Source organism: Lithobates pipiens, unplaced genomic scaffold, assembly GCF_037356315.1.
Source record: "Lithobates pipiens isolate NorthernLeopardFrog02 unplaced genomic scaffold, aLitPip1_a1.2 Scaffold_23, whole genome shotgun sequence".
Taxonomy (NCBI): domain Eukaryota; kingdom Metazoa; phylum Chordata; class Amphibia; order Anura; family Ranidae; genus Lithobates; species Lithobates pipiens.
In genome coordinates this window covers 187,272,766-187,286,834 of record NW_027507785.1, presented here as the reverse complement: position 1 = coordinate 187,286,834, position 14,069 = coordinate 187,272,766, and the positions used below count along the sequence as shown (strand labels likewise).

General features: G+C 41.9%; 1 protein-coding gene across 2 annotated transcripts in view; it reads left to right on the top strand.

Moving 5' to 3' along the window:
• KCNT2 (potassium sodium-activated channel subfamily T member 2) overlaps nucleotides 1-14,069 on the top strand; it is a 1,477,061-nt gene that overhangs the window by 562,512 nt on the left and 900,480 nt on the right. For both annotated transcript variants that reach the window (XM_077452683.1, XM_077452682.1), the window contains exon 9: nucleotides 10,597-10,777. In XM_077452683.1, coding sequence (XP_077308809.1) covers nucleotides 10,597-10,777 — 181 coding nt within the window. The remainder of the gene's footprint in view (nucleotides 1-10,596; nucleotides 10,778-14,069) is intronic.

Below are 14,069 nucleotides of genomic sequence, written 5' to 3'. Positions count from 1 at the left end.
TTCATTTACAAATTGCATTTTGTGTTTACTTGTGTTGTCCTTGACTATTGTTTAAATTGGTTTGATGTTCCGAAACACTTAAGTGTGACAAACATGCAAAGGAACAGGAAATGAGGAAGGGGCAAACACTTTTTCACACCACTGTATATATATATATATTTTTTTTCCTTATTTTTAGAAGTAATCACATTCCGTCTGTTCTCAGCTGCATAAGAGCTGGGGGAGGAGAAACAGCACTGAGCATACACTGAGCTTCCCAGTGAATGGCTGTGCAGAGGGGACAGGTCAGCATAAGTCTGGTCATTGGAAGAAAGTACACTGAGTTCCCAGCATAGCTAGAGAACTAACCAAGGTGAGCTCTCCTGCTTAGTGTGGTCAGTTCTTAATAGGAAAGCAAGGGGACTATCAGGAACAGCAGGGGTTTCACATAATGAAGCAATACAAAGGGAACAGAATACTTTCTCATACAATTACATGATACAACATGCACATATCAGGAATATGAAATGTTGGGGTAACAAACAATAAACTATTTCAAGAATTCAACTGGGAGGGCGTCTTTGGGCATTCTTAAGCCTGGGTTCACTGCTACGGTGGGAGACACAAAATTGTAATGCGCACAAGAATCACAACACATTCCTGTGCAAATTACATGCAATATCTCTGGGGTGCGATTTGAGCCAAAGATTTGTATGGCTCATACTGCACCTCATTCATGCCAAGCTGCTGCAGGACCTTTTCTTGTCCTTACCAGTATCGGATTATGCAAATCATGCTGCATTTTGCAAACCGATTGCATGGTGTCATTAACTTAATTACTTCCGCCCCCTTCCTGACCAGGTCATTTTTTTGTGATACAGCACTGCGTCGATTTAACTGACAATTGCGCGGTCCCGCGATGTTGTACCCAAATACAATTGACATCCTTTTTTTTTCTCACAAAGAGAGCTTTGTTTTGATGGTATTTGATCACCCCTGATTTATTTTATTTTTTTGCGGTATAAACAAAAAAAAGAAAATTTTTGAAAAAGAAAAAAGAATTTACTTTTTGTTATAATAAATTAATAAATATTCCCCCCCCCCCCATTTTTTTTTAAACAAAAAAAATTTGCAATAAGCATAGATTGATTGGTTTGCCCAAAAGTTATAGCGTCTACAAAATAGGCAATGGATTTTTGGCACCGCGCACCTGCTACAGCTCTTAAAGGAACAGCCGTACGGGTACAGAGGTTCACCCAGTGGTGCCATTCTGTTGAAGTATACCGACGTGAGGCATTCGGCAAGCAGTTACCATACACTCTGCAATTGGTTTGCATGGACGGGTTGAGATTTAGATGCAGTGCTGAATCTCAGGGTACCTGGTTCCAGGGAAAAAACACAAATCACCAAACAAATAGAAGCACCATACCTCAGATGGGTCTCCAGTTTTTTTATCAATTCAAGTATTCATGCAAAACAATAATAGGTGTGCAATATTTAGAATGTGCTCAATCTGTGGTGTTTCCATACATAGGTTGGTATTAGACAATTGTCAAAAAAGTACTTTTTTATTGAAGGTATTGCAGTTAACTGAATAACCTTCTTTGTCTGTACACCGTTCATACAGTTTAGTTACAGTGTTGCCATGTGTACAGTTCAGTTATGCAATATTTGCTGATAATTCTTGCTTACAGAGTGTATGCTGTTTTTAGTCCAACTTAAACATTTCTGTTGTGGATACAACCATTTAAACCAGAACTATAATAATAGTGGAGCTCTGTTTTTTTTTTTTTTTTTTTTAATGCAAGCATTGAATACTTGATTTTGATTTTGTAGCAGCTTCTTGCAGTCCTTGTACAGCAGAGATCAGAGAGCAGGAGGGGCGAACACCACAAATTTAAAATAAGGTGTGAAAATGCTGATAGCAGAAGAGAGCAGAGCAATAGGGAGTTATTCTGTGTGCTTTTACTTCTTTTATTGTCAAGTCAGAGGGTGGGGAGGAGACCCGTAAGTGAATGGGAAACTACAGTACAGGTCCTATTCCTGCCAGGCAGGACTTTTCTGCATAGCAGGGCTGTTAACATGCCAGTATTGAATATGCATTACTACAAATCCTTTTGATAGGTAAACTATTTTTTGTATAGGCATTTTATCTGTGTATTCAGCCGTTTGCCTGGAGTTCAGCTATAAAGAGAATGTGAATTCTCTTTGAATATTTTTAATTTCAATAGATTTTTATTGAGATTATAAAAGTGCCAAGAGAACCAAAATATAAACAGTACGCTGGTTGGCGATCACATACATGTACATAGTTGAATACTGATAATAAAAAAGTGGTACATAATCATACAAGATCGTTAATTACTTAATATTTAAGTAAATAAAGACATAATCAAACATAACACATAAACATAACTACTGTATAAAATAAATGTGTACACAGGCATTATACATATCAATGATATCATAAGCCATAAGTGGACAATTAAAGTGAATGGTTAAAGTGTTTGTTAACCCAAAAAATAAAATAGAGATCCTGGTCCTGGCTGATCCTGCCACTTCCTGTATCCCACTTTCTGTGTTGACCACAAAAACCGGGGGTGCTGAGCTATGATCACCGTACATCCCTCCAACATCTGCAGCCCTGATCTGCTCTCTTCTCTCCCCCTCACCCCCTTCTCCCTGCCTGTTAGCTGACATCACAGGGAGATCTCAGCCCCTCCTGCATCAGCCATGTATCGGAGCTGTAATGCAGCCACGAGTCACGTAATCGGCCTGAAGATCCATCTAAAATGGTATTTACAAGCCTCGTTTTTATAAAAGACTTATACAGTGTGCTGTGCATAGCCCTAATAGAGTGGTTGGCAGTGATTTCCATGTTTGACTTAACAAACACTTTAAGGCTATTGGGTTTGGTCATACCAGTTATTCCACGACTCCCAAGATGAGCCAACCACCTGACGCTTGTCAACTGATAATGCAAATAGTAATTCATATGTGGCATGGGTATGGGTTAATTGGGCCACTTCATTAATAGATGGTGTATGGGGGTACCTCCAATGTCTGACCAATGACAGGCAGGTTGCCAGTAATATATGCATGATCAGGCCCCTTATTTTGGGTGGCACATTATCTAAGTTCAGTGAGAATAAAGCTATCCCTGGGACAGTGGGGGTGGTAAGCCCATAGATCGTATTAATCAGAGGGAATACTGCTAACCAAAGAGACAACACTTCTGGGCAGGACCTTAGTATGTGATAGAGAGTGCCCACTGCTCCACACTTCTTCCAACATAAAGGTGATAACTGTGGTGCAAACTTAGATATCCTATGGGGAGTCAGATACCAATATAGTAGAATCTTATAAGTTAGCTCCCACATACTTTTTGTAGCAGAGTAGGTGGAAATAAGTGTAGCTTGACACTGCTCATCTGAGCATACTGACCCTAATTAATGTCCCCATGCTTTTATAGGAGAGGGTTTGATAAATGTTTCCTTGTTGTTAAGTACACTGTACATGAAAGAAATGCCCCTGAGTTTAGAATTAAGTATAGTGAGAAATTGGGCAATTTTCCAGGATAGTGAGATATTAATTGATTGATTGAAGCATAAGACATGGGCATATAGAATCTGCATATATCTTAAAAAATTAATTAGGGGATAGTCAATATTCTAATTGTAAGGATCTAAAAAATGTAATAGCTGCACCTACTTGGATATCATCCAGCAGCTTAATCCCATTTGCATTCTATTGGGTGATGGCTATGTTAGGAATGATACAAGGGAGACTCATAATGGGGATTTGAATAGTAGTTCTAGGTGAGTCATCTGGAGTAATAAGTAATAGTGGGAGAAAGCTTAATATCATTGTCATTGAAATGACTGGCCAGCAGATAATGGTATAGATTGTTACCAATAACTTGGTGACTTTCTAGTTGCACCCACAAAGTATTTATGTAATTTAATGATGGTTAAAGTGAAACAATAAAAATGAAATATTCCTTTAAATATTGTGCCTGGTGGGGGGTCTCTTTAGTCTGCCTGTAAAGTAGTGCATCTTTCTCATGTTCAACAGTACCACAGCAAAATGAAATTTCTAAAGGAAAAAATTGCTTGTGGCTGTAATGTATTGTCAGATCCCGGCAATATAGATAAAAATCATTGAAAAAAATGGCAAGAGCCCCCCCCCCCAGTCTATTACCAGGCCCTTTGGGTCTGGTATGAATATTAAGGGGAACCCGGCTCCAAAATTTAAAATAAAATAGCACGGGGGTCCCCCCCAAAATCCATACCATGCCCTTCAGGTCTGGTATGGATTTTAAGGAACCCCGCACCACAAAAAATGGCGTGGGGGTCCCACCAAAATCCATACCAGACCCTTATCCAAGCACGCAACCTTACAGGCTGTGGGAAAAGGGGGGACAAGAGAGAGCCTCCCCTGAACCGTACAGGCCACATGCCCTCAACATGGGGAGGGTGCTTTAGGGTCCCCCTTAAAATACCTTGTCCCCATGTTGATGGTTACAAGGGCCTCTTCTCCATGTTGATGGCATGTGGCCTGGTACGGTTCAGGAGGAGGGGGCTCTCTCTCGTCTCCCCCCTTTTCCTGCAGCCTGCCAGGTTGCGTGCTCGAATGAGGGTCTGGTATGGATTTTGGGGGGACTCCGACACCATTTTTTTTTTTGGCACGGGGCTGGTATGGATATAGGGCCTGGTAATGGACTGGGGAGAACCCATAGAATTTTATGTGTATTGCTGGGATCCAACAATACATTACAACCCACGTTTTCCATTAGAAATGTAATTTTTCTGCTCTCATTCATTACACTATGTACGGCCACCGTGTAAGCAGCCTTACAGCCCACTGAGCCATGATTGGCCAAAGGTACCCTGCCTTTGGCCAATCATGGCTCTCACAGCAGAGTGCTCTGTGATTGGACAAAGCATGTAGGTCAGGTGCAGGTGCATGCTTTGGCCAATCAGCAGCCTTCCACACACTTTGCTCTCCCTAATAATCAACCCCGACTTCAACATTTTTCAGCTCCTTGTTAAACTTATGCATACAAGACATCACATCTGCATGAAGTAAGTATCTCAGTGACATCAACATGTCTTTCATACCTGTGTTTAGCACTGGCTTCATTGTGTCCTCCCCCGAGTCTGTATTGGAGCTCACCTCATGATCTCTATTCTTTGTGTCCATCGGAAAACTGGACTTTTCCTGGATTCCAGACAGTGGGGTTGAAGTACCTGAGTTAGGGCTGTGTAGTGAGCCACTGAAGAAAGTATGCAGACCCAGCTGAGAAGTCCATGGTGTTGCTCTCGGGGCCAGGGTGAAAGGCCCAATGGAGCCATTTTGCCTACTGCCACGCTTCTGCTGAGGGAAGAAGGCTGTGAGATTCTGAGGCTTCCTCTCCTCTTTGTGCTTCCTCATTATGGTTGTGGGTGTCTAGGGTATATCCCCCTGGTGTGGGTAGAGAGAGTGTGGGTCCTGGATGCTTGTTGATAGCCAATCTATCCCCTGAGTTGCCAGAGCTTCTCCTTCAGGCAGCGATTTTTATCCGCGGCTAACGCCATACCCTTCTTTGAATATTTTTATAGAGATGCATGTAAAATAGCCCAGCTTGGTTCAAATAATTTTATCAATATGTGTTAAACTTTTAGTTTTCTTTTTATATACAATTTGTAATTATATACAGTATATACTGTATACTTTCTCTTTACATAGAGCAATTCTCATTTACAAGTGCATAGCTTCTTGGCAGCTGTTGCCAACTTCTGGTGTTTTCAAAATGTTGCAGCCTGTGGACTAATTGTTGGTGTGTTTTTGGTGTGTTTTTACAAAATGAATTACTGGTGTTGCAGTATGTGCGGCTTCCTGAGGCCGCGTACACACGCGGGGACTGTCTGCCAAAACTAAGTTCGTCAAAAAGTCCGCTCAAACTTTTGAATGAACGAACACGCCCACACACGGCACTTTTTGAGCGGACAAATACGGCAAACTAAGTTCGTCGTACTAAGTCCGTGCAACTTTTGAAATGAACGGACTCGCCCACACACGAGGCAACAGTCCGCTCATTTCGAGCGCGTGTCAAGGTGGGCGGGGCCCGCGACGGAGACGTCGCGGGCTCCGCCGCCTGGAATGGACTTAAAGGGGAACCCCAACGCCGAAAAAAATTGGCGTGGGGTCCCCCCAAAGTCCACAACAGACCCTTGTCCGAGCACGCTACCCCGGCCGGCCAGGAAAGGGGGGCGAGCGAGCGCCCCCCCCTCCTGAGCCGTACCAGGCCGCGTGCCCTCAACATGGGGGGTGCCTTGGGGAAGGGGGGGCCGCGCGCCCCCCCCCACCCCAAAGCACCTTGTCCCCATGTTGATGAGGACAAGGGCCTCTTCCCGACAACCCTGGCCGTTGGTTGTCGGGGTCTGCGGGCGGGGGGCTTATCGGAATCCAGGAGCCCCCTTTAATAAGGGGGCCCCCGGATACCGGCCCCCCACCCTATGTGAATGAGTATGGGGTACAATGTACCCCTACCCATTCACCTGTAAAATAAAAGTACCCAAAAAAAAACACAACACACGAGATAAAATATTTTATTGCACAGCTCCGGGGGTCTTCCGTCTTCGGGGGTCTTCTCGCCGGACTCCTCCGCTATCTTCTTGTAGCTCTTTTGCTAGCGGAGGAGTCCGGCTTTCTTCCTCCCCGCCGCCGGCCTCTTCTCCCGACTTCGGGGGTCTTGTCCCCCTCTTCGGTTCTTCTGCCGGGCCACCGCGCCTTCTTATAGCTCTTTTACAGGCGGTGGCCCGGTCTTCTGTCGCCGCTGTCGTCGACGCCGCCTTCCGTTCTTCTTCTTCATCTTCTTCTTATTTTATTTATTTTACAGGTGAATGGGTAGGGGTACATTGTACCCCATGCTCATTCACATAGGGTGGGGGGCCGGTATCCGGGGGCCCCCTTATTAAAGGGGGCTCCTGGATTCCGATAAGCCCCCCGCCCGCAGACCCCGACAACCAACGGCCAGGGTTGTCGGGAAGAGGCCCTTGTCCTCATCAACATGGGGACAAGGTGCTTTGGGGTGGGGGGGGCCGCGCGGCCCCCCCTTCCCCAAGGCACCCCCCATGTTGAGGGCACGCGGCCTGGTACGGCTCAGGAGGCGCTCGCTCGCCCCCCTTTCCTGGCCGGCCGGGTAGCGTGCGCGGACAAGGGTCTGTTGTGGACTTTGGGGGGACCCCCACGCCGATTTTTTTCGGCGTTGGGGTTCCCCTTTAAGTCCATTCCAGGCGGCGGAGCCCGCGACGTCTCCGTCGCGGGCCCCGCCCACCTTGACACGCGCTCGAAATGAGCAGACTTTTCTCCGGGCGGGAACAGTCCGCTCATTTCGAAAGTACAGCGGACTGGCCCACACACGGGCGGACTGTCCGCTCAAACCAAGTTTCAGCGGACAGTTTTTCGGGATTTCCGAAAAACTTTGTTCGTCAAACTGTCCGCTGAAACTGTCCGCTGAAAGCCCACACACGAGCGGACTGTCCGCTGAAACACTGTTCAGCGGACAAAGTTGAGCGAACAGTCCCCGCGTGTGTACGCGGCCTGAGAGTTATTGACAACAGTTTTTTTAAGTTCTATCAGTTAGAAAAATGATAGGGCCTCCTTTGTAAATTTAGTGATGTCAAAAGTATTTACAGTAAATCATTACCAGACAGGTACTGCCAACAAAGTTTGTGTCTTATGGCTATTGATGTAAGCAGACTCCTTTTAGGGTGTCTTTGATCTATACTACAGCCTTCTCTAGTATTCTCCCCCCAAAAAAAAAGATCACTGATGTTGTGCAGCCAGCGTACTCTTTACAGGCATGAGGTCAGTTTTTTTTATTATTATTGTAATAAAAGGGGCATATGAGATCCTACAAAAAAAAATGTGCGTTTGGTGTTTAAAGTTAATTAAAATTCACTGCAAGTATTTTAACATTTTCTTTATAATACAACATTTAAATAAAGTCTTTCCTGCTGTTCTTCTAGTGGGTACATACTGTATAGTTGAGCCACGTACAGAGGAGTATTTGGTAACCAGCATTGTTGCACACAATAATACTACTACACTATTAAGAATTTGCAAGATTTACAGGCATCTTACTCATTGGTAAAATAGTACAAGTAGACCAATTCCTAACTACACTGAGCAAAATTATAAATGTAACACATTTGTGTTTACCACTATTTATCATGAGCTGAACTTAAAGTGGTTGTAAACCCTTACAAACCACTTTGACCTACAGGTAAGCCTAGATTAAGGCTTACCTGTAGGTCCAAGCAATATCTCCTAAACCTATATGGTTAAGGAGATATTTTCCCGAAAACAGGCACCGCTGTCTACGGCGCATGCGCCATAGACGGCGGCGCGCAGGCGCACTGAGCGCGGCATTCTCAGCGACGGAGCTGCCGCGCATGTCAGCTCCCGTGCGCATGCGCGGGAGTGACGTCATCGCGGCTTCGCCGAATGACAGCGGCGGAGCTGCGAGACCCCACCAACAAGATGGATGCGGCGGACTACAGGGGACAGCGGCGACTTCGCTGGCTCCTGTGTCAGGTAACTGACACATAATGGACTACTATGTGATGCATAGTAGTCCATTATGCTTTGCCTTTGCAGGGAATGAAAGAGGAAGTAAACTCATCAGGGTTTACTTCCTCTTTAAAGATCTATGACTTTTTTTATGTACAGAAAAGGCCTATTTTCTCAAATATTGTTCACAAATCTGTCTAAATCTGTGTTAGTGAACACTTTTCCTTTGCCAAAATAATCCATCCACCTCAGAGGTGTGGCATATCAAGATGCATATCAAGATGCTGATTCGACAGTATGATTATTGCACAGGTGTGCCTTAGGCTGGTCACAATAAAAGACCCCTCTAAAATGTGCAGTTTTACTATATTGGGGGGTGGGGGGGTCCAAAAACCAGTCAGTATCTGGTGTGACCACCATTTTCCTCATGCAGTACAGCACATCTCCTTCGCATAGAGTTGATCAGGTTGTTGATTGTGGCCTGTGAAATGTTGGTCCATTCCTGTTCAATGGCTGTGCGTAAATGCTGGATATTGTCAGGAACTGGAACAAGCTGTCGTATATGCCTTTTATTGTGGCCAGCCTAATGCCGTGACTGGACTTCCTGGCAGACTAGGTCCGACGGAATCAGTCTGTTGGACTTTCCGATCGTGTCTGGGCTAATCCAATCGTTTTTCATTAAAAAAAATCAGATGGACCTAGAAATAAAACATGTTTCAAATCTGTCCGACGGACTCAAGTTCTATCAGGAAAACCGTTCGTCTGTATGCTGGTCCGACGGACCAAATATGAAGCAAGGGAAACTATTGGCTACTGGCTATTGAACTTCCTTTTTTAGTCCCGTTTTACATCATCACATTCAAAACAAACAGACTTAGTCCGTTCGTGTGTGGCCAAGTCCATTTGTTCAGAAGTCCATCGGAATTCTGCTGAAAGTCTGTCAGGAAGATCGTCAGACCTTTTCTGCCGGAAAGTCCGGTCGTGTGTATGCGGCATAAGGCACACCTGTGCAATAATCATGCTGTCTAATCAGAAGGTTCTAACTCTTCTCCACACTATCCATAACAAAAATGATTGAAGTCACACTTTAATATCATAACTGTAAAAAAGGGCAGATCCTAACTTGTATATCTATCTCTGAAACACAATTCTTTTTCAGCACCTTATCTGCTTTTGATAAAAGTGATCAATCATATTGTTTTGCTATAAGCACACGTGTTCCTTCTTTAGATCCTTTGATCAATTATGACTAGTTATTTGTTTTCTATATTGACTACTATATTGCATGTATTACATACTCATCCTTTACCACACAAAAAAAGAGTCAAAGCGATAGTAAAGCCTGTTTTTTTTTTTACCTACGTGTAAGCTTATAATAAAGCTCACCTGTAGGCTAAATTAATATCTCCTAAGCATACACCATTTAGGAGATATTCTAGGGAGTAGCAGCCGGTGATACTGGTGCATACTCTCTGAAGGCATGACATACTGCTCTGTGCTGTGGTTGTGACTCCCGAGCACATGTGTGGGAGTATCATCATGGTGGGTGAAGCCCGCAAACCCAGAAGGAAGATAGAGTGAAGACGGAAAAGATGTTAGTGGTAACAGTGTGCCTATGGAGGGCTTTGTTTCAAGTTAAGTCTTTCTTCCTGTGCTAGTATGCAACACATACTAGCACTTTATGCCTTTACCTTGCAGGATTGTTTTTTTTTTAATTACCTTTACTACCGCTTTAATAAGACAAACAAAAAAGTGCAGTGACCAGTGTATTTCATGTCACAAATCTCAGATTATAATTGAAGATAGTTTTGAAAAAATGCTGCAAGTATAAAATACAGACACCAAAAAATTCAACAGAAAGATTCAATTTAACTCATTTCTGCTGAGTTACTTTAGGTAATTACTTTGCAAATCATTACTTTGGTCATTTGCTTTAATATCTGTCTGTTCCTTCAAAACCCATAAATTACACACATCACCCGCATAATACAATGGACTATATAGTATATCCTTTATTCAGCTAGCTATTTTAATTGGTGTAAATGTAATTTTGTTTTTCAGCATCTGTGGAATTCAACACTTAGAGCGAGCTGGAAATAAATTGACACTATTTGATTCTCTCTACTTCTGCATTGTCACGTTTTCAACTGTTGGATTTGGAGATGTGACCCCAAAAATATGGCCATCAAAACTTTTGGTAGTCATAATGATCTGTGTAGCTCTAGTAGTTCTTCCAATCCAGGTATGATACCTTAATGTTTGCTCATTGTGCAATCATTATGTAACTTACTTAAGCGCTTATTTTAAATGAATCACATGGTAGCAAGACAATAATAACTTCAGGATATCTCCAGGTTTTAGGTGGAGAATCTGGCTAATGAAAATGATTGCCATGGGGAGTTTAAGAACTGACTGGAGTAGTAACATTACATTATTGTTGTAGCTGCACAGCTGCTGGAGTTGAAAGCATTAATTGTACTGTCCCCCTAGCTACTTCCTTTGTACAATAAGAACATGTTTGGATAGAAGATGTACACAGAGCCTGCTGCTGCTAATTAGTAAATATATGGAGGGGTTGGAGCTATACTTGAAGCTCAAATTATTTTCAGTGTTATTGTCAATGCCCCCATATTGTATCAATTTCCCATTTGTTGTAAATGCATTACAAAGATTATCCATTTGTTGTTGTAATGATTGCTTGAATGTTTCCTTGTATTCTAATGCCTACCTATTTTAACATATTGTCCTTTTTCTTGACTGCCCATTTGTAGCCCATGTTTTTTGAGGTTTCCATTTTCTTGCCTACGTATTGTCAAGTCACCACTATTTTTTTTAGAGGGATGTTAATATAATCTATTTTCCATTAGACCTATCAAGGAATGAATCTGATAGCTACTTTTATTATGATTACAAATTATCATGGTACATTATCCGTGCCATTTTTACATGCTCCTTCCCCATTCTCAGGTTTCTAAAATATTCCTGGAATCCCTGATGTTGGAGCTTCTGCGCTTGGCCTTGTATGGAAGCATGCGTTTTGTCCACACATTCACCCAACATTGGTTTTCAGTTCAGTGAAGCCTACAAAAATTCACTAGCAGAATGGATGTACTGTATAATAAACTCTTCTGGCTCACTGCACACTTGTTTGTGTAGAGTATCTTGCATATTGGCAATTGGTTTTACTAAACCCTGCAGCTTTGACAACCTGAGGAAAAAACATTGCATACCAAATAGAATATGAACTTAGAGAAAAAGACACCATTCATGGACCATTACATCAAAATTTCCACTGGCATCTATACACATTTCCGAGCAAGAAAACACTAAGCAATATTCATTTCTAAAATGGCTACAGTCTTTTAATGCAACTTATTTTGTACTGTTGTGTGCAACTGTCAGACTCCATGCAGAGAAGTTTGCATCTTTCCTCTTTTCTGACTACTCTGAATGTTACAGCTATTTAAGTTTGGAGCAAAAACCATCTCCACTTCTATGATGCTGTTTAAAGTTATTCCCTTTTAAAAAGAACAGCTAGCAGAAATACATGCAGGCAGTTGTTATGAACATGAAAAGTTCTCACACCTCTGGGAATTCCTTTCAGCCCATCACTATGATGGGTTACCAACTTGGTCAGCGGAATTATTTGTTAGGTAGTGGGAAAGGTTAGTCACTAGAATAAAATGCTGTAACTTTTCCCATTGAGAGTGATGAAAGTGTGAAGGTACCCCTAAGTGAAAGTCACTATATATCTAAATATAGTGTATCTAAACCAATAATAAACATTTATATATTGTAGATTAGCTGTCCATAGAAGTAGTGGCTGCATTTGTTTCCTTTTTGCAGGCTAAGGACATTTTATTTTCTAACATTGATAGAAATCCAATATCCTTGTGACTTCCTAATCTGAACCTTGAATCTAAATGCAATTAGCTTTCCAAGCTATATTTGTATACTACACAATCTTTTCTCCAAATGTAATGATAAGGAGAGAAGGAGGTGTTTTCCGTCTCAATTGGAAGAGCAACCTAGGGTGACGACAATGCTCCTCCCTAGATACAGTACCAGGAGTGAGAGTTGTCACTGTCAGAAAGTACATTTATTACTAGCAGAATCACCAGGTGCTAATAAAGGTTTTTTTTTTTTTTTTTTAAACTTAAAAAGTAAACTAATCCAACCATTACATCTAGGAAATTCTAAGCTGAAATTCTTTACGTTTTTGTTTTTGGGATTAGCTACACTTTAACCTTTTTTGATCTTTCTAAGCATTTCTGTCAGTTTGATGTGGCAGAGAGGATGGATGCTTACATGAAGTTCAAGAGATTACCCTAAAAATAAATAATTCTATTAATTCATATATCACTAGTAAACCCCAAAGTCGAGAGTCACACTAGTAAATTACAGTTTTAATATTGAAAAAAAAATGTTTAATGAAAAATATAAAAATGTGGTGATATAATTTACATAAAGTGGGGTATATTATGTTTTTGCTTTTCAAATCCATTTTTCATGACATTATTATAAAATATATGTTGACCGTTCTGAGTATGGTAATACATACAGTACCTTGCAAATGTATTCACCCTCCCTTGGCTTTTTACCCATTTTGTTACATTACAGCCTTAGGTTCAATGTTTTTTTAATCTGAATTATATGTGTTGAGTCAGAACACAATAGTCCAAGTTGGTGAAGTAAAATTAGAAAAATATATACATAAATCTATTTTTCAGAAATAAAAAACTCATAATTGGCATGTACATATGTATACACCCCCTTTGTTATGAAGCCCATAAAAAGCTCTGGTGCAACCAATTACCTTCAGAAGTCACATAATTAGTGAAATGATGTCCACCTGTGTGCAATCTAAGTGTCACATGATCTGTCATTACATATACACACCTTTCTGAAAGGCCCCAGACACCTAAGAAAGAAGCACCACTAACCAAAACACTGCCATGAAGACCAAGGAACTATCCAAACAAGTAAGAGACAATGTGGTTAAGAAGTAAAAGTCGGGGTTAGGTTGTAAAAAAAGTCCAAATCTTTGATGATCCCTAGGAGCACCATCAAATCTATCATCTATCATAACCAAATGGAAATAACATGGCACAACAGCGAACCTGCCAAGATACGGCCGCACACCAAAACTCACAGACTGGGCAAGGAGGGCATTAATCAGTGAGTCAGCACAGAGACCTAAGGTAACCCTGGAAGAACTGCAGATTTCCATAGCAGAGACTGGAGTAACTGTACATAGGACAACAATAAGCTGTACGCTCCATAGGAGTTGGGCTTTATGGCAGAGTGGCCAGAAGAAAGCTATTACTTTCAGCAAAAAACAAAATGGCATGTTTTGAGTTTGCGAAAAGGCACATGGGAAACTCTCAAATTGTATGGTGCTCTGGTCTGATGAGACAAATTTAAATTTTAATTTTTGGCCAAAGGTAACGCTATGTCTAGCACAAACCCAACACATCATATCACCCAAAGAACGCCATCATATTTTTCAGCAGTCCGGACTGAGAAACTGGTCA